The sequence below is a fragment of the Hyaloscypha bicolor genome (assembly GCF_002865645.1).
Source record: "Hyaloscypha bicolor E unplaced genomic scaffold K444scaffold_15, whole genome shotgun sequence".
NCBI lineage: Eukaryota > Fungi > Ascomycota > Leotiomycetes > Helotiales > Hyaloscyphaceae > Hyaloscypha > Hyaloscypha bicolor.
In genome coordinates this window covers 306,871-324,112 of record NW_020194517.1, presented here as the reverse complement: position 1 = coordinate 324,112, position 17,242 = coordinate 306,871, and the positions used below count along the sequence as shown (strand labels likewise).

Genomic DNA, 17,242 nt, shown 5'->3' with positions numbered 1-17,242 from the left:
GTGATATGCTTATGCTGCCATCCCGTTTACTTTTGTCTTGAGAAATGAGCCGATTCGCCGCCCAATGCTTGCTGTTGGACACCAATTCCGTTCATGATACACAGAGGAGAGATTTATAAGGGGAACAGAGTTGCGTCATCATTGTTTATTCAGTACTGTCCCTCCATCGTGTACACTTTGAATTTTCTTGTATTCCTCTTCCAGGGCCTTCTGCATCTCGAAATCGAGCTGGCGTTCCTTCTTTAATCGCTGCTGCTCCACGTCTCGGACTACGCCTTGGTGCATTGCCTGAGCCTGCATTAGCTTCGACACTACTGGTTTTGGGAGTGTAAGAGACGAACTGCTTTCTCAGCTTGCTGGGCGTGGTGCACGAAGACTATGGTGCCAATAGCGAAGAGGGACGTCCCCGCGAGGGTGAGCTTTGCTACGCGGGACATGGCGATTCCTGCTTTCCGGCCTCTTGATTGAACCTTCCCCTGACTTTGCAATTGAATTTTCAGTGTGACATGGTGAAGAACTTGGAGGTGTCATGAGAAGTGGACGTTGCAATGAAAGACAACCAAAGTGGACTAGCCGAGCAGGGGTTTGAAGCTCATTGCTTTTTGGAGTGGAGCTACCCTCAACTCTCTATTTGCACCTCCAGCGATAACGAGCTCAACCACACCGCGCAAGCTTTGAAGAAAAGAAGGAGCCTTGCAAGATGGTATGTCTATTCTACGGCTGTCTGCCGAACCTCGGGCTAATTTGTTTCGCAGTCGGCACAGAATTCAGCGGGGATCCAGACTCTACTTGATGTGCGTACCTTTGTCGAGAGAATGCAGTTAGAAATGGTAGAGGAGGTGCTGATTGCGTATAGGCTGAGAGAGAAGCTCAGAAGATTGTCCAGAGAGGTAGGTTCTGTGTGTAGAGGCAGAATCAATTGGTTGCGGAGTGCTAACTGCGTCGCAGCTAGAGAATGTGAGCAAAGCTCCACCCAAGCAAATACGAGCTGGAGAAAGAAGGGGAACTGACTGGGATAGACCGCACAAAGCGTGTAAAGGAGGCAAGAGATGAGGCCAAGAAGGAGATCGAAGCATACAGGAAATCTAAGGATGAGGAGTTCAAGGAGTTTGAGGCGGAAGTATGTTGAGCCTGGCTTTACTTTCCTCCATTCAGATGGGAACTACAGCTGCCATAGGAGATTCGTCGTGTGGTATGTATGCTAATTATGTGGTCTGTAGCACACCAGTGGCAACAAGAAGGCCGAGGAAGATGCGAATAAGGATGCTGAGACTAAGATGAAGGAGATCAAGGAAGCTGGCAAGACGGGACAAGACAAGGTTGTCAAGGATCTACTGAAGGCCGTTTTTGAGATCACACCTGTCGTTCCAGAACGTATTGAGAAGCCGAAATAAACGGAGGCTATGAGTCCTAGGAAGGAGAGACAGGATGAGTGTACGACCTAGAGTTTTCGGAATGATGGATGCTTGCATGAGCTTTGAATGGCTTGAACTCAGCATGGGAATTCGGTGGGCCTACGAAGGAGCTGCATAACTATAGTGCAGTTCGTAGTATTACAATGATATCCTTGTCTTCGAGATTGCAGATACTGCTATTGCATCTTACAAAAACTACATGGTAGGAAAACCTCTCAAGTAAAGCAAAAAATGTCCCTCTTACGTTTTGTGCCTCCAAATTGTCCATGTGAAGCTATTCGCACGGTACGCTCTGATGCAGCCTCAAGTCACATGCTTGCAGGGGTCATTCAGTCGACGTCACTGCCGCCATCGCAAAATGGGTTCATGACTTTCCCCAGCGCGACTTCCTCAAAATGGAATCTCCTCACCAACGCTTCCAAACTCAATGTATAAGCTTCAGCGATGACGATACTGGTAGCTCGTGTAGCACGCACGAGATGGAGTTCTCAAAATGTACGCTTCCGCCCAAGAAGCATCGTCATGTCATCAGTATATCAATCCAGGACGTTCTCCTGCCACCGATGTATGCGTATGGCGCAGAAAGAGAAGAAGACCGACGGAGATCCGAGGACCAATATATTGGGCAGAGCCATTGAAGATGATTTTGCTACGATTAGGGAGAATTATGGTAATATTCCAGGAGTTTGTCTTCTTTCGAATAACGCTGATGCAGACAGCTACTCCAAAACATCCTGTCGTCCTAGCACACGGTCTTATGGGTTTCGGCGAGCTCCAGATAGTACCGAAATTCTTCCCATTTCCTCCAGTTCATTACTGGCGGGGGATCACAGACGCAATGCGCGCAAATGGCATCGAGGTCATCATCGCCTCGGTCCCCGCTTTGGGGTCAATCGAAGAACGGGCTGCGAAACTGGGACAAGATATAGCGACCAAGGCGAATGGAAAGAGCGTTAATATCATAGCACACAGTATGGGAGGTCTGGATGCTCGATACATGATCTCTCGCCTACAACCCAATAATGTCGAAGTCCTCTCTCTGACGACGGTTGCTACTCCACATCGAGGTTCTGCTTTCGCGGATTACTGTTTCCAGGAGATTGGTGCTAATTACCTGCCGTATTTTTACAAATTCTTCGATAGGCTGGGCATCAGTACGGGAGCCTTCAGCCAGTTGACGAGGAAGTACATGGCGGAAGAGTTCAATCCAAAAACACCAGATGCTCAGGGTGTGAGGTACTTTTCTTACGGGGCTACTTTCGCACCCAGCTTTTGGAGTGCATTCCGGCAGCCGCATAAGATTGTGCAGAAGCTGGAGGGGATCAACGATGGGTTGGTTAGCGTGGAAAGTGCGAAATGGGGGGCGTATAAGGGGACATTGGTAAACGTTTCTCATTTGGACTTGATCAATTGGACGAATAGGATCAAGTGGGCCGTTTCGCAACTGAGTGGAAACGAGAGAAAGTAAATTTAGTGATCAATGTTTGTGGTGTATTTGCTGATTTAGTGACAGGTTCAATGCTATTGCATTCTACCTTGACATTGCAGATATGCTTGCAAAAGAGGGTCTATAGAGATGCTAGAGGAGACCTGTTAGATAATTAGGGAAGGCGAGTATTGTACGAGTATGTGTGTACACTATTAATAGAAAAGCAGAGCTCCGGAAGTCAACTTCATTAATCCACTTGCGAAGATCCACATCAGTATATGTCTTGGGTTTACCTCCTACAGCCCTATTGGGAATTGCTCGAACACCATGTTTGGTTTATCATTGCATTGATGCTTCTTGCTTTGCCGTTCCTGCTACTTCAATCTTTATGCCATGATCGTTAACGCTTCTCTATTTACCAGTTTTGCGTTTCCCGGCAATATACCTCAAATGTTGCATCAAAAAAGTGTTCTGCTGCATGGATGTTCTGCCAAATGAGAACATTGTATGAAAAATTACTACCAAGCAATGTCCATTAAGCAAGCCCCCAGGTTTACTCAACAATCTTCCAATCAGTCTGAACAATATTTTGCTCTAATCACAATTTACCCCTCCGGCATTCGCGTAACATTTATCTTGTCTTCCGCAAAGCAAACAAAAAACACACACTCATCACAAACTCACTTACTCACTCGGCTAATTTCCTATGCAAAAATATTTCACACTCGTCTTCTCCTTCCAGTTCTTTAAGACCAAAAAAAAGAAAATCAAAAAGTAGATTTTTGAGGGCTGATGATAGTGACCAGACTAGGAATCGAACCTAGAGCCTTCTCCGTGCCAATGCTACTTACTCCTCACCAAGAGCGCCCGAGAGCATCTATTAGTACACGAGAAGAAGAGGTAGACTGTATTGGAGACGCGCTACCATTGCGCCATCCGATCTTGTTGATGAAAAAGTCGTTATTCTAGTACGTACGACTGGTGTCGCGAGGAGAGTGGGGCAAGGTTCGGATAGGGGGTGGCAGATGATGGCGGTGAGGGATGTCATTGGTGAAGACATAGCGGGTGAATAACATATCTGCACTAGTTTTGGAGATTCAAAACCAGAGTTCAGCTATGCAATGAGACTTTCTTTGTTCTCTTTGTCCGCATGTGCGGTTCAATCTTTCCTGCTTTTGTGGAGGTTCTTCCTTTGTCTTGGAGGATTTCTTTCTCAGCAAGCTCCCGCCGTCTCAATCATTCTCTGCCAGTTTCCCATCTGTTATAATTATATTGCTCTATCAAAAGTTCATCCGATCTATACATATCCGGTCACCTCAACCGCCAGGATGTTCATCCTCATCAGCCTCTTTATCCTTGGCCTCAGCATAATCACTGGTTGGATCTGGATAGTCTGCCTGGCGTTACTCTTTAACCTGCCCGGAATAATTTACGGTATCTTCATAGCAGCCGCGTTGATTGTGATTACCTCTTTCAGCCTCGTCTGTACGTGGTTGGGCTACAAGGTCCTCAAGGCTGTTTTAAGATGGACGGCCAGTGAGTTTTCTGATTTGATGAGTGCGACTTGGAGTTTGATACGTAGGATCTTTGGTTTCATCTGCTGGGTTTTTGGGCGGCGCGAGGAGAAGGTGCCAGTGAAGAGCTCGAAGAGGGTCAGACTTGAGGACAGCCCGAGAAAACGACAATCGGGATTGTGAGAGATTTGAGGGTATTCATGTCACGGGCATGTGAGAAATCTACTTGGGTCATTGTGTAATTGAACGTAATGCCACTGCAGATACTGGGGCGTGAACATTGTACAACTCGTGACTATATATATAATCATGAAAGCTTCCAGAAACCCAAAGCTATCCACAAGTGGACAAGTGTGATTAATTGAACCACCTGGCGAACCACGAAATGGCTTGATCCTCCGCCTGCTGAGCACACTCCGTTTCGTGCTTATCATCTGGGTGGGTACGGAGAGAAAATCCATGCTTAGCACCCGGAATAATAATGACTTCATGCTCGCCTACCTTCTTGTTCTCGAGAATGCCCTTCATCTGCTGAATGTTATTCGCCCCCATAGCCATGTCGTTCTCGCCGACGGCCACACTGGTTGGAATGGTGATGGCTTCGATGTCTCTGGGAACTTCGATGTAGGAGGGATGGGCGGTAAAAGCACAGTCTATCAAGGGCTCGAGAGAGGAAGAATTGACCTGTGACTCGTGTCTATAGACTCGGGAAGAGGGGGTATCCGCTGCAAGAAGTACTGTATGTCTCCCTCCCCAGCAAAAGCCGGCAGCACCTACCTTGAGATTGTTCGTATCGAATGGAGGTGGGGAAGTTCGTAGAGCTTTAACGAAGGAGAAGACTCGGGGTTGAGAGACGGAGTAGCGTGTTCTATATTTCCAAGGAAGTCCCATAGCCAGTAATTGTAGAACATAGAGAGGCTTCCGGACAAAGCATTAAACCAAGACCCAGGCTTCATGATTTCATCCATAAGTGTGAGAGCTCTGGATGGCATGGAACTTCCTGAGGAATTGTTAAAAGAGTCTCAAGAACGGTTGGAGTGGATTACCATTCATGAAGTCCGGGCAGTAGACGAGGAATCCTCCCTTTGCATAGTGATCACATAGGACCCTGTTGTTCACAAAGTCCCAGCCAAAAGCATCGGTGATGAAGACAATTATGCCCTTAGGCGTGGTGTTCTCTTCTGGCTCCGCAACGTACGTAGCAAGGCCGTGTACAGTAGCTTCTTTGCCAGTTGGATGGCTGGTCGAGACGCCTCCTTGGAAGCAAGCTGGGCAGGACATGTTGGAGTTTTTGGGGCCTTTGAGAAGTTGTGAATTTCAATTGAGAAACAGAATGAGAGAGAGTTAGGGGTTGAACAGCTGTTTTTGCTCAATTGATGCTCCAACCCCGAAACGGTGCAGTGATTCGTTTCTTATCATCCATCGCCTTACCTCCGGTGGAGCTCTTTATCTCCGGCCCAGGTCGGGAGAAGACTCACTCACCGTTTAAGCTGCTAGTGCAGGCTTTCAGCTTCAATTGATAGTTTTCTCAAATCAATGCAAGAAGCTCAATGGACGTGTTCGACCGAATGGGTTGAAAAGCCCTCTATCATGAAATTGAAAAGCAGTTATGATAAAGGAGGACAGTTGTCGGCGATTGAAATCCGCCCAATCATCAGGGCTAACTTCTTTTTTGCACGGCGCCACTCTCGTTTGAACGCGAACTCTCAGCTTTCTTCGCGTCGTCACGTCCCGCCAGAGACAACCTCGGATCCTTTCCCCACACTCTACCGTGTCTCTCTCCGCGCCATCACATTCCATTGTCAACCTGTGCAACCTTCATCATGAGGTTACGCTTGACCGTAAGGCGCCATCGCCTCCCGGACACGCCCATCATCTGGGCCATCGACACCAGTCCTAATCCCACCATCCACCATCTTCTTGAGCAGGTAAACGAGGTAATACCGATCGAGTCCGATGGCGAATGGGGTCTGGATGACTATGCTGTCGAGGTAAAGGGCAACAACGGAGTCAATTACGAATGCCTTCACTTTCAGCATTTGGCGAGTGTAATCAAGGACGAAGATGAAGTCATGTTCGTATCCCCTATTACAGACACCTTAATGAGGTGTGATTCAGTTTCGTATCGTAGAACTAACATTTTTCTAGAATACGACCTCTTCTCACCCAGGACATCAAGATACGACGAGTCTCTGGACGCATGCAAATCTCGACCGATGGTAAACATCTTGTCGACGGCGTTGCCTGGGGCAGACCACTATTGAGGAAAGCAGGGGATCGACCTGCTATCAATATACCACCACGAAAAAGGCAAAGAATCGAACACAACAAAGACGATGAAGAGCCCGAATGGTTTCAGACTCTTAAGGAAAACGAAGCGGAAGACTCTGAGGAGGATAATAATAATAGGCAGCTCATCTTACACGCTGATTTTGAAGATGATGATGAAGAGGATGATGAAGACTTCGCTCCTGGAGAAGACGAAGATGCAGACGAGGACGGCGAAAGTGAAGAAGACTTTGAAGGAGACAACGAAAAGAAGGAAGCCGAAAATGGGGAAGAACCTCCTGTCGACTCGCACGCAGATGTAGAAGCCACCGACGATTCTAATGAACCTGCCCTTGCGGACGTAAGGGATCAGGTAACTCGAGCGAAGATCCGTAAGTTGCATTCTGCCTTTCCTAAATCGCCTCTGGCCGTGTGCAAGTACGTCTTCAACGGGTCGGAGGATATTGGAGAAGCCTATGAAGCCATGGCACGAGGCTTCGTCCCCGAGAAGCCAAAAAGTGTGGTTACTGAGATCTCACAAGGAGTTAATCAAGGCGATTTGACGGTGCCCAAAACCTGGTCAATGGCGAAGACCCTGTCTGTGCATGAATCGGAGAATTTGGCGAGTATGCAGGTCGAGCCAGACGAGAATACACTTCTCGATTATTACGACCAGAATGGACTTCCCCCGGGTTCTATCAAGTCCGGCAAAGCCCTGTCGGTCATGGCAGCGGCCCTGAAAAGCTCGCCTGCTCGACCACGTTCGGAATCAAGGAGATCAGCCTCAGTCACCAGCAATAAGAGCGTCAGATTTGCTTTGGATGAAAATTTCTCAAAAGGCCTCACCTCAACCCCATTCATAGACAAAGAGTCTCAAGTCGAGGGGGAAGAAAGCGAAGAAGAAAGCGACGATGGGAGTTCAGAGTCCGATGACGAAGATGCTAGCAGCAGTGAGGATAGTAGCGATTCCTCCGACGAGGAGGCCGAGGGAGGAAAGGGTTCAGATGGTGGAACGTCATCCTCAGGAAGTGGCAGCGAGAGCAGCAGCGACTCATCGAGTGATGATGATGAATCAGCGGAGGAGGCTTCCCCTTTCAGCAAGCAAGAGACTCTTATCAATGCTCCTGCTAATCTCAATACAACATCTCCATCTCAGGACAATAAGTCGAAGAAAATACCAAGCGCAGCTCCAGGACAAGGGTCAACCCAAACCCATACGAGAAACCAGCGTAGGAGAAATGCAGATGCCTTAGACAGATTTAAAAAGAAGGGGATCCTTCCGGCTGGAACCACGATAGCTGATTTTAGGGGCTTGGGGATAGACGAGACAACATCGGCAGAGACCGCATTGGCTGCATTGGAGGCCGTTAGGGCTGCCAGGACCCTCCGACAATCCAGTGAAAAAACGGACCAATCCGTGAGCCAGGGGCTTGAATTTGAACATCGCAGACAAGAACTGCTCGCATCTCTTGCAGCTGGTGGCGTTGGAGTTGATCCCGAATTCTCGAGAAATGTCCATCAATCGCCACCTACTGAATCCGGCCCTGATGTTGAGATGACAGGGGTTGAAGAATCTGCTGGAGAATCTCTAGAGTCTCAGCATGCTGTCGAGACCCAACAAAGCGTCGAGTTGCACAGCAGTGCCGAGTTGCAGTGTGAGCAGAGCGTCGAACCGCGGCAGGTTGTCGAGTCACAGGCAGTTGTATCACAGGAGGTTGCAAATCCGGCTTCAATCGCCGTCGATCAAATTGAGCACACTTCAACGCCTCCGCCAAATAATGGTGCAGAGGTTGAGATGGCCAAACCCTCAACAGCTCCAGAAATGGCAGCTGTCGATACCCCTTCGGCCTCTCCGAAACCTCCACAGCCTTCTACAGAGTCGAGGCAGCCGAGCTCATCACGACGATCAAAGCTGGACCTAGGTGCAGGGAAACGACTTTTGTTTAGTGCGTTGGGGGTTAGGGCGCCGAAGACGAAAAAGGATGAAGAGAAAGTTCGAAACAACCTCATGAAAGGCGTTCGACCGCTGGTACCAAAGAAACCAACTGAGGATCCACAACCAGATCCCATTGACGAAACGGCCGTCGAAGACCTCGACGAGTGGAGACAAAAGATCATCTACCGTGCTGTGGAGTGCATTCAAGATGCAGTTGATCTGAGTGAACCACCTTTTCCATTCGAACAGCGATGGGATCCTCAACAACGAGGCCAATACAAAGGCGACCGGGGAGGAAAGCGGAAGAAGGATCAACGAGACCAAGCTCAGTATTACCAAGACGATACTCGAGCCTCGAAGAAGCAAAAACGGCGGAAGGGCAAGCACAACTATGCTGAAGAACAAGAATATCTCGATGCTTCTTACGAACCAAGCTTTCGAGACGACACCACGACCTCGCAATTCGACAATCCCATCCAAGCTAAGCGGCTTCAAAGCGATGACGTTGAAGGGGAAATCAGTCAGCAATTGATGAATGACATACAGACTCCAATTGCTGAATTCAGTCAAGGACCCGAAGACCTCGCACTTCTCCCAGATGATCCATCCACTTTGCCAGATCTCAATGATGGCCAGGCCAAAGTAGGCATGACCATTGCTTTCAAACAATTGGAAATGTCAGAAGCTACAAAGTGGCAGCCGCAAATCTCGGCATATCGCACAACCATTGTGATCGCTATCGCCGAGAGTGGCGAGCTCCAGCTTACTCTGGCTATGAGGGACCGACAACAGCCAAACAAGCGCTACGATCCTCAAACCGGGGAGAGGATATATTCCAATTTCGAAATCCCTGATGATAATGAAATGGATGATGAAGACAACGAAGGGATGCTTAATCTTCTCTTCAACGAACTCATCGAGCCTAAGATTGTTCAGGAGCCACCTCCAAATATAGGCGGTGATGTGGGGATGGACGAATCGTCTCAGGCAAAGGAGCTCACAGGTTTTGATACAGTTACTTTGAGCCATGAACAAAAACCTACCGGTGATGCTGAGGAAGCTCAATTCTCCCATGTCACCGAGACTCCTTTGAACTCGGATGCCCCCGAACCGCATCAACCAGAGGAAAACATGTTAGATGCACCTGCTGAACCACAGACTCCATCTGCAGAAAGTCAATTAAGGGACAGCATGGTAGATGCACTTGCTGAACCCCTGAGCAAAAACACTCCTGCCAACGACTCCATTGTTGAACCGGATACGCCATGGGCAGAACTACAGAAGAATCACACTTCTGCTATTGACAACTTGGCAGAGGATATTTCCGAAGAGGGTAGGCAAAAGTGGACTCACTTGATGAGGGAGGAAGGAGGATTTCACTCTAGCGTCCCATCCTCGCTCACGAAACTCGTTCGACCTGATGGTATGAAGTCGCCTGATGAATTGAAGAAGTTAGCACAGGACATGGACATGAGTGAAACTCCCCTCGAGCGTCCATATTCTCCGAAGTTTAATGGTCTCGGATCCTCACCAACCAGAAAGCCACGAGGCACTTCGAGGTCTCCAGAAAAGGATGAATGTGAAGATTCTCCTCCGGCACCTCCTCAATCAAGTTGGGAAACCGTTGATGAGCTTGCGAATCCACCACCTCAGGTTACTGAACAGCCACAAGAGTCACAATCTTCCCCTCTTACTTCCGCAGCCCTCAAGACCACGCAAACTGAAAGCGGAAAGAAGGCCCCAGCGAGGACACTACCACCAAGCAAAGGCCTACAAGCATGGCAAGCACTTAAACTGCGAAAGAGAAGTCCGACCCCCGCCTCAGACGTGGAAAACTCTAAGACTTTCCCCGGTCCAGGCTTGAGCCTCGGCCTAGATGGTGCTGATGAGCGAGAGTCGATACCAAGCGTGAGATATCCGGGTTTATCTGTGGGCTCCTCCTTCACCAGCCAGGTTGCAGATCACGGCCGACAGCCGGACTTTGACTTTGAGGACACTTTCAATTTGAGTGCAGATAAATCGAAAGCAGGTGGTCTTGATTTTGACAAATTATCACACGATCCTCAGCCAGACGTAGAGTCGGAAGCAGCTCGTTCTGCCACTCCAAAAGAGGTCACCAATTCCAGTTCCGTAGAAATCGACATGTCTGATGTTGACGAACCTGAGCAGCCACCGAGGGAATCGGACAATGAATACAAAGCTCCTCAATGGAACTGCCCTGAAATCCTCGAGGATGATCCTTCATCCGATGAGTCAGTCTTGCCTACAATCGAAGAGATAGCATCTTCTCAGAAGGCAATAAAGCGCGAGACGGCGACACCTACGAAAAGCTTAAAGGACGCTAGACACAAGAAAGCCATGGAAGCCCTCGACGATGACGTTTTCGAAGATTATCAAACTACACTAAACCAGAAACAAAGATCATTTTCCGCAAATCGGCCGTCCAAGGGTAGGAATTCGGAGAAGCCTGCGTACCAGCCGCGAGCCTCGATCCCTCGAGCTTCTCAACCCCGTCCCTCTCAAAGCCAGCCTCAAGCATCACAAATCGTCGATCTGACAATGTCCAGCGATATTGAAGCTGAACCCGAATCTGAACCGGAGAAGACTGTTCGACGCCCTTCCAAGAGATACGATGATGGGGATGATGATTCGTATGAGGATGATGATCCAAAGACAGGGTGGATACCGAAGAAGCACAGCAATGTTCGGGGGGCTGAGACCAGGAGACATACGAGCGTTGGATTGAGACCTTCCTCTCAGGCATCTCTCAACACACAGAATAGAAGAAAGACGAGTGCTAGGTGATGTGTTTTGGTGAAGTTCGAGTTGTCCGTAGTCGTTTTTACTGTTTGACAATGAAGATACCATATGGACGGACGATGGCGTTCCGAGTGGGATAGATAAATGGCTTGGTTTGCATTGAGCACACTCAAATTTTGCAGTATTGTTGAAAGGGCAGTCCTGTCCATTATTCTAATTCGAGAACGATTCTGCAATTTGCCAATCTTCAAGCTTTCTGATAATTTCATCCTGAGGCTGTTGAGTGGTCAGCTTACTCTCCGCATCTCTTAGCAATGACTTTCGATACGACTTTGGGGAGAAATGAAAGTTTAATACAACTCCTTTTCTAAGAACACAATCAAGGAGGCGCCGTTCATTCAGTATCGAACCGTTTAACCACCATTGTAAGTCCTGTGTCGTTTCGTTTCACAGCAGCCCGGACCAACCAGGTGATTGGCTGTGCCGAGCTTCCAAGCCGGGCAATGCATCTGCAGCTTAGAGAACAGCGAACATTCGTCTCGAGTCACAAGCAGCCTTCTTTCGCATCCGTTTCATCCCCCCCCCCCTCATACCTCTTCTGAGTGTGCCTAAAAATGTGCGATTAGTTTCGTGAATAATTAAATGTACTTGGTTACTCATTGTCATTCCGTCGAAGCTGGACAGCCTTCAAATTCCGACCTTCCTTCAATTTTGTCAACTTCCCAATATTCTCAGACACAAGTTTCGAGTGCAAGATCTGCTAGTCGCCCACCTTTGAGCAAAATCAGGCTGTCGAGTCCAACTAAGACAGGCATTACGATAATCAGCACGCATACCTACATCCTCGACCTCAGCCAACCACTCACAGCTCGGCACGTGCGAACCCATCACGTTATCAGCCACCTGCTCATTACTCAACCTGTGCCTTCCCAACCTCCTTCTTTTCCGTCCTTCTTGTCTCTGGAATTTAGCTCTGAAAATGAGAATCTTCACCGCCTGCCCGGTATTGCTGGTTCTCTTTTCGGTCTGCGAGGCTGGGACGACGGTCTCGAGGCCAGAACCAGCCTCGGCGTTATCGGGCTTCTTATCGCTGGAAACTGCGGCGTCAGCCTTGTCTTCAGCCTCGTCGACGAGCACGGAGTCCGGGAAGGCAATGGTTACGAGCCCCCCGGAACTTGGGAAGGGTGGTGTGTTGGGGTTGCAGGAGAAGTGGCATTTGACGACGTACTGGAGTTGTAATGTTTTTGATAAGACGGTTACCATGTGTGGTTGGTGAGTGCTTCTCTTTCGTTTCCGAACAATCGGATGTTCCCTAGAATTACTTAGGCCTTTTTGTAGAGGGCTTCATTCAAGAATTGAGTGCTAACAATAATTAGGCATGAGCCTGTCCTACCTGGTGGAACTGAAATTGCGCGTGCCGGCCATTTGAACGCGAGAGGTGCTGCGATTGCTGCCGGAGTATTGGCGATTGGAGCCGTGTTCCGATGAGTAAGTTAGTATGGCTCAATGAGTCTGGTGAGGCTTTGCTGATCGAGGTCTTAAGAGCCATTCACGAAAGGCTATGGAGGACCGTAATAATGAGGCATGAGACATGTTTAACATAGGAGTCGGAATTTTGCGTTGGCGTTCGGTCTTGCTACGATACCATTTCATTAAAACAACATTCGAGATATTTGCTTGATTGCAGGCAATCTGGCTGAGAAATGTGCATAGAGTAATCATGAGGAGAGCCATCCTTCAATAAATACTACAAAGTACATACCGCTACTGCTGAATCATTGCCTTAAGATTATATCTTCATTCATTTGCATCTTTCGATACCCAGACTCTTTTGATTCAGTCCGGGAGCACGCAACCTTAAACCATTCTCCCAAAAGTGCCCTACGGTCATTCGCACCTTCCAGAATCCGAAGTAATGATAAATAGTGCCAGGTTCTTCTCTCCAGATTTCTTTTCTTCTTTCTCAACAAAAGATCCAAGCAAACACTATACACTCTGATACGCCTCCCCAAAAACACGACCCAGGAAGTTTCCAAGATAAACTCCCATCAATAAACTGATTCAACCAAATGCCGGAACAAAACAAGCCAAAATCCTCGGATTCCAAAGGGATATTCGTGAACAACTGGAAGAAGGGCAAACTCAGCGAAAAGTGCGATGAAGCGATGAAGGGGCCGCACCCAAAGCCTGGGGAAGTACAGCTAAATAGAATTAGAGAGTCGGTTGAGAAGAGAGATCAGTTCAAGAAGGATTTGCTGGCTGCGGGGAGAACAGAGGAGGAGGCTATGTGGGAATCCTTTAGCCTGGTGCGCGCTCATATGGAGAGGCTGGCGAAGGAGGATCCGTATAATTATGCTCGGACGGGGAAGGAACAAAGCCTCTGCGTTAAGCCGTTATAAGCTGTAGGTGGTTGATTGGGGGTGGTGAAGGGGGATGATGAGGGGATTGGGTGGGATGTAGAGCGAGAGCCAGACTTTCACGCACTGCCGAGAGACTAGAGCTAATGGATCTTGGATTGCGATCTTCGCGTATCAGGATCTAGTGATTAGACATAATTGAATCGGGACTTGATCCGAATAGAATGGACCTTCCTGGAGTTCTGCCTTCTCAATCCCGAATTTGATCTCCTCGACAACGTACTTGTTCGCTCTGCATGCCCCAAGAAACTTCTCAAATGTCTTCGGATTTCGAACTGTCGCAGCGTAAATGATTTTCATCGCCGGATACAGCTCGAACAGGTCTCCAAAAGTCGAAACGAGTTGCGGTATTCCAGATCCATCGTAGGTCAGATCAGCTCCAAGAGTCAGGTCAATGTTCCGCCCACCATTCCATTCCGGATGTTCTCCGCCGACCAACGCCTGTCCCCATTTCAGCTCTTTGCCTTCGATGATTGTGGAGTCTTGCAGGTCGTTGAGGTAGAAGTTTGTCGAGAGGCCGGAAACCACATCGTCGGATCCATCGGTAGCTATAACGTGTGAGGCGTCCAGGTGTTTCGAGCATAATGCCGAGACGTATCCAGTTCCAGCGCCTAGCTCCAGAATGGACTTTCCACGAACGAGAGTGGCCTGATTTGCGCAAAGGTAGTTGCCAAGGTGAAGAGCTGCCTCCCACGTCCTGAGTCCTGTGGTTCCAGATGCCGCAACAAGATTCCGAGCTTCAAGAAGAGTGATAGTTGGGGCAGCTTGATCTTGTAAGGGAAGGGAAGAAAGTGTATACGTGACATATGACTTTTGCTGAGCAGAAATTGCTTCGGGCGGAACAGAAGATGCAAGCAATGATGAAAGACAGTTCATGAGGTCATCAGAAATGCCCTGAAAGATAAAACAGTCAGAAAGTGATGCAAATATGAACTACACTCGCCATGTAGCTGATAATTTGAAGGAAACAGCATACTTCTTCTTCCCAGTCTTGAATACTTTGCTCGATTCTGCTTGTGAGCTCTTTCAAGACTCGAAGCTGATATCGCACCGGAGACGCATTCTTGGTTCCATTTTCTGAGAACAGATGAGAACATAAGGAGAGTTGAAAGGCGTCATTTCGAAGATGCTCTTCATCCGGGTAGTCGAGATTGAGCTGGAGCTGAAGGTATTGACGAACGAAAAGATTGAGTTGTTGCCTAGCACTGGCCGATAATTGACTCTCCATCCTCTCCACCATTCATCGAATAAATCATGATTTGATATGATGTTGGAGAAGTGAAGAACCGCAGAGGGCGAGGTTTACGTTCTCGAAACCTTGACGCCTCAGGCTACTAAGGCCACTAGGGCTTTGCAAAGCCCTTCACCAAAAATTCTTGTGTGCTCGCTTATATCACTCATCATAGTTTAGCGCGTTCTCGATATCGACGAGAACTCCTCAAACTTTCCGCGAGTCTTCAATCGACAGCGACCTCCACTGACAACCACCCCTCGATATCTGTCTCGATACTCTCGCAGGCAGAACTATCGACTCTTGAATCCGCAAAGATGGCGGACCGAGAACAACCCGTTACGCTGCGAACTCGCAAATTCATCCGCAATCCTCTTCTCGGCCGCAAGCAAATGGTCGTGTAAGTTTTGCCTACCTTTCAATCGAATCGCCGTCATTCCGATCACAAAGATGATGTCGGAGTTGGAATTGGAATTGTGATTCTAACGCTGCTGTGATAGTGACATCCTTCACCCAAATCGTGCCAACATCTCCAAGGATGAACTCCGAGCCAAGCTCGCCGAAATGTACAAGGCCAACAAGGACCAAGTCAATGTTTTCGGTCTGCAAACACAATACGGCGGTGGAAAGACAACTGGTTTCGCGCTCGTCTACGATTCGCCAGAAGCCTTGAAGAAGTTTGAGCCCCATTATCGTCTTGTCAGAGTAGGATTCGCGTCAAAGATCGAGAAGCCCAGCAGACAGCAGCGTACGTCGTCAATCACATGTGCGGATCATGGCAGTTGCAGCGATGCTAATATAATGGGGATTAGGCAAGCAACGCAAGAACCGACAAAAGACTCTCCGAGGTACGGCGAAGGTCAAGGGTGCGGCCAAGAAGAAGGAGAAATAGACGACTCGCCTTTTCCTGGTGTTGCAGACGGAGGCAAATTGGTGTTGCGGGAATGGGCTTTGTGTTTGTACGCATGCATTCGCATTGGCTCTGCATATGGTGCTTCTGGGGCCGAAGGGTTGACATTGGGACATGATGGCATGGAATCTTATGGATCCTGAGGTCAATACAAACAATAAACTTGCTTTTCGTCCACGAAAAGACTGAGTGTGAGTTATGATGAGCATGCGTATTACAGACTACGCTTTCTAGGTCGAGATACTGCGAGTGGCAAATTACTGCCAAGACAAGGAGCTCGCCCAGAGTCTGCTGCTTGGAAGTTTCCATCGAGCTTCTCATATGGTTCGCTAGCCATGCGTTCTTGCTGTTCAATGCCGAGGTACCCTTTTGAATATGCGTCTACCCTCTAGTTCATTTCACACCTACATGATTGTCTATTTTTCTTGGCTCAACTCGTGTCTAATGATACTCGCTAGAGTCAATATAGCGCGCCTAAAAGCTCGAGTGAGAGAAGTCTCTCAGAACGTGGAGTGCCAATTCAGAACATTTTCCGGATTTCACTTGATGGGTCTTTTCCTCTTGTATAATTCCTTCCTCAAACGATGAATTCACATCTAACATGTTTGAACTGGACAAACTGGACACCAATGATCAACACCATTAATACTCTGATGCTTTAATTTTCGCTCTTAATTTCCTCCAGTTACTTGTTCCAGGAATATCTTGTATGCCAAGATTTTTCTTACATGGGGTAGCGAAGGCTCTAATCATAAGTTATGAAGTACACGGATGAACATGATGTAGACTTGACAGCCTTATTGGAGAAGCTCTAGGATCTCGTGGTGGACACAGAAGCGGCAGCCGTTTTCAACATCCTCAGCTACGTCGGACCTTGGTCCACTCAGAGAGATTGGAGTTTGTTACAGAGCAGGCTTTGAATGTACGATAAGACAAGGGAACATCCAGAGAGAACATATCTGAAATGTTCAAGTTGACTTGGGACATTGAAAATGCCTGGCTTTGTCTGTCAATGGAGACGGAATACAAAGTCGCCAAGCCCCTTCGCTTACCTCCTTTCCCTCCATTCGTTCATTTTATCCTGGAAATAGCTCATGACTCAACCCACGCATGGGTCCGAATGACTCCTATATATCGACTGATTCTTACCGCAAATGCGTCATAGGGACAATTACAATGATCTTGGGCAGTTCAGTACATTGCACACCAATGTTTGGCAACTATCTAGGTCTTGCGCAGTTACTTCCCCTTAGCACTCCATCGTATATCAGTTTCCTTGGCTTAACTGTGACTTAAAGGTCGTTTTCTTTTTTCACAAAAGGCTTTTGACAATTGTATGAACAAGGCATTATTTGGCATGTA

General features: G+C 48.1%; 9 protein-coding genes and 1 non-coding gene across 10 annotated transcripts; 5 read left to right on the top strand and 5 right to left on the bottom strand.

The window, feature by feature from the left end:
* Window positions 1–138: 138 nt before the first annotated feature.
* On the bottom strand, window positions 139–437 carry K444DRAFT_517662 (uncharacterized protein; the record flags this gene model as incomplete). The annotated part of the gene is made up of 2 exons (XM_024873795.1): window positions 139–288; window positions 342–437. The coding sequence occupies 2 exons, from the start codon at window positions 435–437 to the stop codon at window positions 139–141; spliced, it is 246 nt and encodes an 81-aa protein (XP_024742738.1).
* A 263-nt stretch (window positions 438–700) lies between these two features.
* K444DRAFT_624381 (V-type proton ATPase-like protein subunit G) lies at window positions 701–1,394 on the top strand (the record flags this gene model as incomplete). Its single annotated transcript, XM_024882392.1, has 6 exons — window positions 701–703; window positions 756–794; window positions 857–890; window positions 949–957; window positions 1,020–1,120; window positions 1,221–1,394. The coding sequence occupies 6 exons, from the start codon at window positions 701–703 to the stop codon at window positions 1,392–1,394; spliced, it is 360 nt and encodes a 119-aa protein (XP_024742737.1).
* Window positions 1,395–1,982: 588 nt separating this feature from the next.
* K444DRAFT_639874 (triacylglycerol lipase) lies at window positions 1,983–2,883 on the top strand (the record flags this gene model as incomplete). The annotated part of the gene is made up of 2 exons (XM_024884428.1): window positions 1,983–2,085; window positions 2,135–2,883. 2 exons carry the CDS (start codon window positions 1,983–1,985, stop codon window positions 2,881–2,883), a joined length of 852 nt encoding a protein of 283 aa, XP_024742736.1.
* A 760-nt stretch (window positions 2,884–3,643) lies between these two features.
* Window positions 3,644–3,786, bottom strand: K444DRAFT_t6. Its single transcript has one exon. It is a non-coding gene; the product is annotated as a tRNA-Tyr (tRNA).
* On the top strand, window positions 3,780–4,628 carry K444DRAFT_154017 (uncharacterized protein). Its single transcript, XM_024870620.1, has one exon. It carries the CDS (start codon window positions 3,966–3,968, stop codon window positions 4,539–4,541), a length of 576 nt encoding a protein of 191 aa, XP_024742735.1. The 5' UTR covers window positions 3,780–3,965; the 3' UTR covers window positions 4,542–4,628.
* K444DRAFT_649834 (alpha/beta-hydrolase) lies at window positions 4,457–5,722 on the bottom strand. The gene is made up of 3 exons (XM_024885605.1): window positions 5,405–5,722; window positions 5,286–5,358; window positions 4,457–5,226 (listed from the first exon to the last, which is right to left on the bottom strand). The coding sequence occupies exons 1-3, from the start codon at window positions 5,637–5,639 to the stop codon at window positions 4,716–4,718; spliced, it is 819 nt and encodes a 272-aa protein (XP_024742734.1). The 5' UTR covers window positions 5,640–5,722; the 3' UTR covers window positions 4,457–4,715.
* A 376-nt stretch (window positions 5,723–6,098) lies between these two features.
* On the top strand, window positions 6,099–11,752 carry K444DRAFT_607231 (uncharacterized protein; the record flags this gene model as incomplete). Its single annotated transcript, XM_024879138.1, has 2 exons — window positions 6,099–6,432; window positions 6,507–11,752. Coding segments are annotated over exons 1-2 (5,108 nt in total), but the record flags the coding sequence as incomplete, so codon positions are not given.
* Window positions 11,753–11,925: 173 nt separating this feature from the next.
* Window positions 11,926–13,093, bottom strand: K444DRAFT_607230 (uncharacterized protein). The gene is made up of 3 exons (XM_024879137.1): window positions 12,866–13,093; window positions 12,699–12,810; window positions 11,926–12,594 (listed from the first exon to the last, which is right to left on the bottom strand). The coding sequence occupies exons 1-3, from the start codon at window positions 13,054–13,056 to the stop codon at window positions 12,037–12,039; spliced, it is 861 nt and encodes a 286-aa protein (XP_024742732.1). The 5' UTR covers window positions 13,057–13,093; the 3' UTR covers window positions 11,926–12,036.
* A 732-nt stretch (window positions 13,094–13,825) lies between these two features.
* K444DRAFT_607229 (FAM86A protein) lies at window positions 13,826–15,012 on the bottom strand. Its single transcript, XM_024879136.1, has 2 exons — window positions 14,716–15,012; window positions 13,826–14,633 (listed from the first exon to the last, which is right to left on the bottom strand). The coding sequence occupies exons 1-2, from the start codon at window positions 14,965–14,967 to the stop codon at window positions 13,854–13,856; spliced, it is 1,032 nt and encodes a 343-aa protein (XP_024742731.1). The 5' UTR covers window positions 14,968–15,012; the 3' UTR covers window positions 13,826–13,853.
* A 166-nt stretch (window positions 15,013–15,178) lies between these two features.
* K444DRAFT_607228 (putative 40S ribosomal protein S24-B) lies at window positions 15,179–15,968 on the top strand. The gene is made up of 3 exons (XM_024879135.1): window positions 15,179–15,370; window positions 15,471–15,718; window positions 15,783–15,968. The coding sequence occupies exons 1-3, from the start codon at window positions 15,288–15,290 to the stop codon at window positions 15,860–15,862; spliced, it is 411 nt and encodes a 136-aa protein (XP_024742730.1). The 5' UTR covers window positions 15,179–15,287; the 3' UTR covers window positions 15,863–15,968.
* The last annotated feature ends 1,274 nt before the right edge of the window (window positions 15,969–17,242 follow it).

Excerpts from the sequence above, each read along its gene's own strand:
- K444DRAFT_154017 (XM_024870620.1), top strand. The coding sequence starts at position 3,966 with ATGAGACTTTCTTTGTTCTCTTTGTCCGCATGTGCGGTTCAATCTTTC.
- K444DRAFT_649834 (XM_024885605.1), bottom strand. The coding sequence starts at position 5,639 with ATGTCCTGCCCAGCTTGCTTCCAAGGAGGCGTCTCGACCAGCCATCCA. Across the intron at positions 5,359-5,404 it reads CTGCCCGGACTTCATGAATG|GAAGTTCCATGCCATCCAGA; the intron begins GTAATCCACTCC and ends ACAATTCCTCAG. Across the intron at positions 5,227-5,285 it reads GGGTCTTGGTTTAATGCTTT|AACACGCTACTCCGTCTCTC; the intron begins GTCCGGAAGCCT and ends TTGGAAATATAG.
- K444DRAFT_607230 (XM_024879137.1), bottom strand. The coding sequence starts at position 13,056 with ATGGCTCTCCTCATGATTACTCTATGCACATTTCTCAGCCAGATTGCC. Across the intron at positions 12,811-12,865 it reads ATAGCCTTTCGTGAATGGCT|TCATCGGAACACGGCTCCAA; the intron begins CTTAAGACCTCG and ends ATACTAACTTAC. Across the intron at positions 12,595-12,698 it reads CAGGTAGGACAGGCTCATGC|CAACCACACATGGTAACCGT; the intron begins CTAATTATTGTT and ends AGAAGCACTCAC.
- K444DRAFT_607229 (XM_024879136.1), bottom strand. The coding sequence starts at position 14,967 with ATGGAGAGTCAATTATCGGCCAGTGCTAGGCAACAACTCAATCTTTTC. Across the intron at positions 14,634-14,715 it reads TTCAAGACTGGGAAGAAGAA|GGCATTTCTGATGACCTCAT; the intron begins GTATGCTGTTTC and ends TTTATCTTTCAG.
- K444DRAFT_607228 (XM_024879135.1), top strand. The coding sequence starts at position 15,288 with ATGGCGGACCGAGAACAACCCGTTACGCTGCGAACTCGCAAATTCATC. Across the intron at positions 15,371-15,470 it reads GGCCGCAAGCAAATGGTCGT|TGACATCCTTCACCCAAATC; the intron begins GTAAGTTTTGCC and ends CTGCTGTGATAG. Across the intron at positions 15,719-15,782 it reads GAAGCCCAGCAGACAGCAGC|GCAAGCAACGCAAGAACCGA; the intron begins GTACGTCGTCAA and ends AATGGGGATTAG.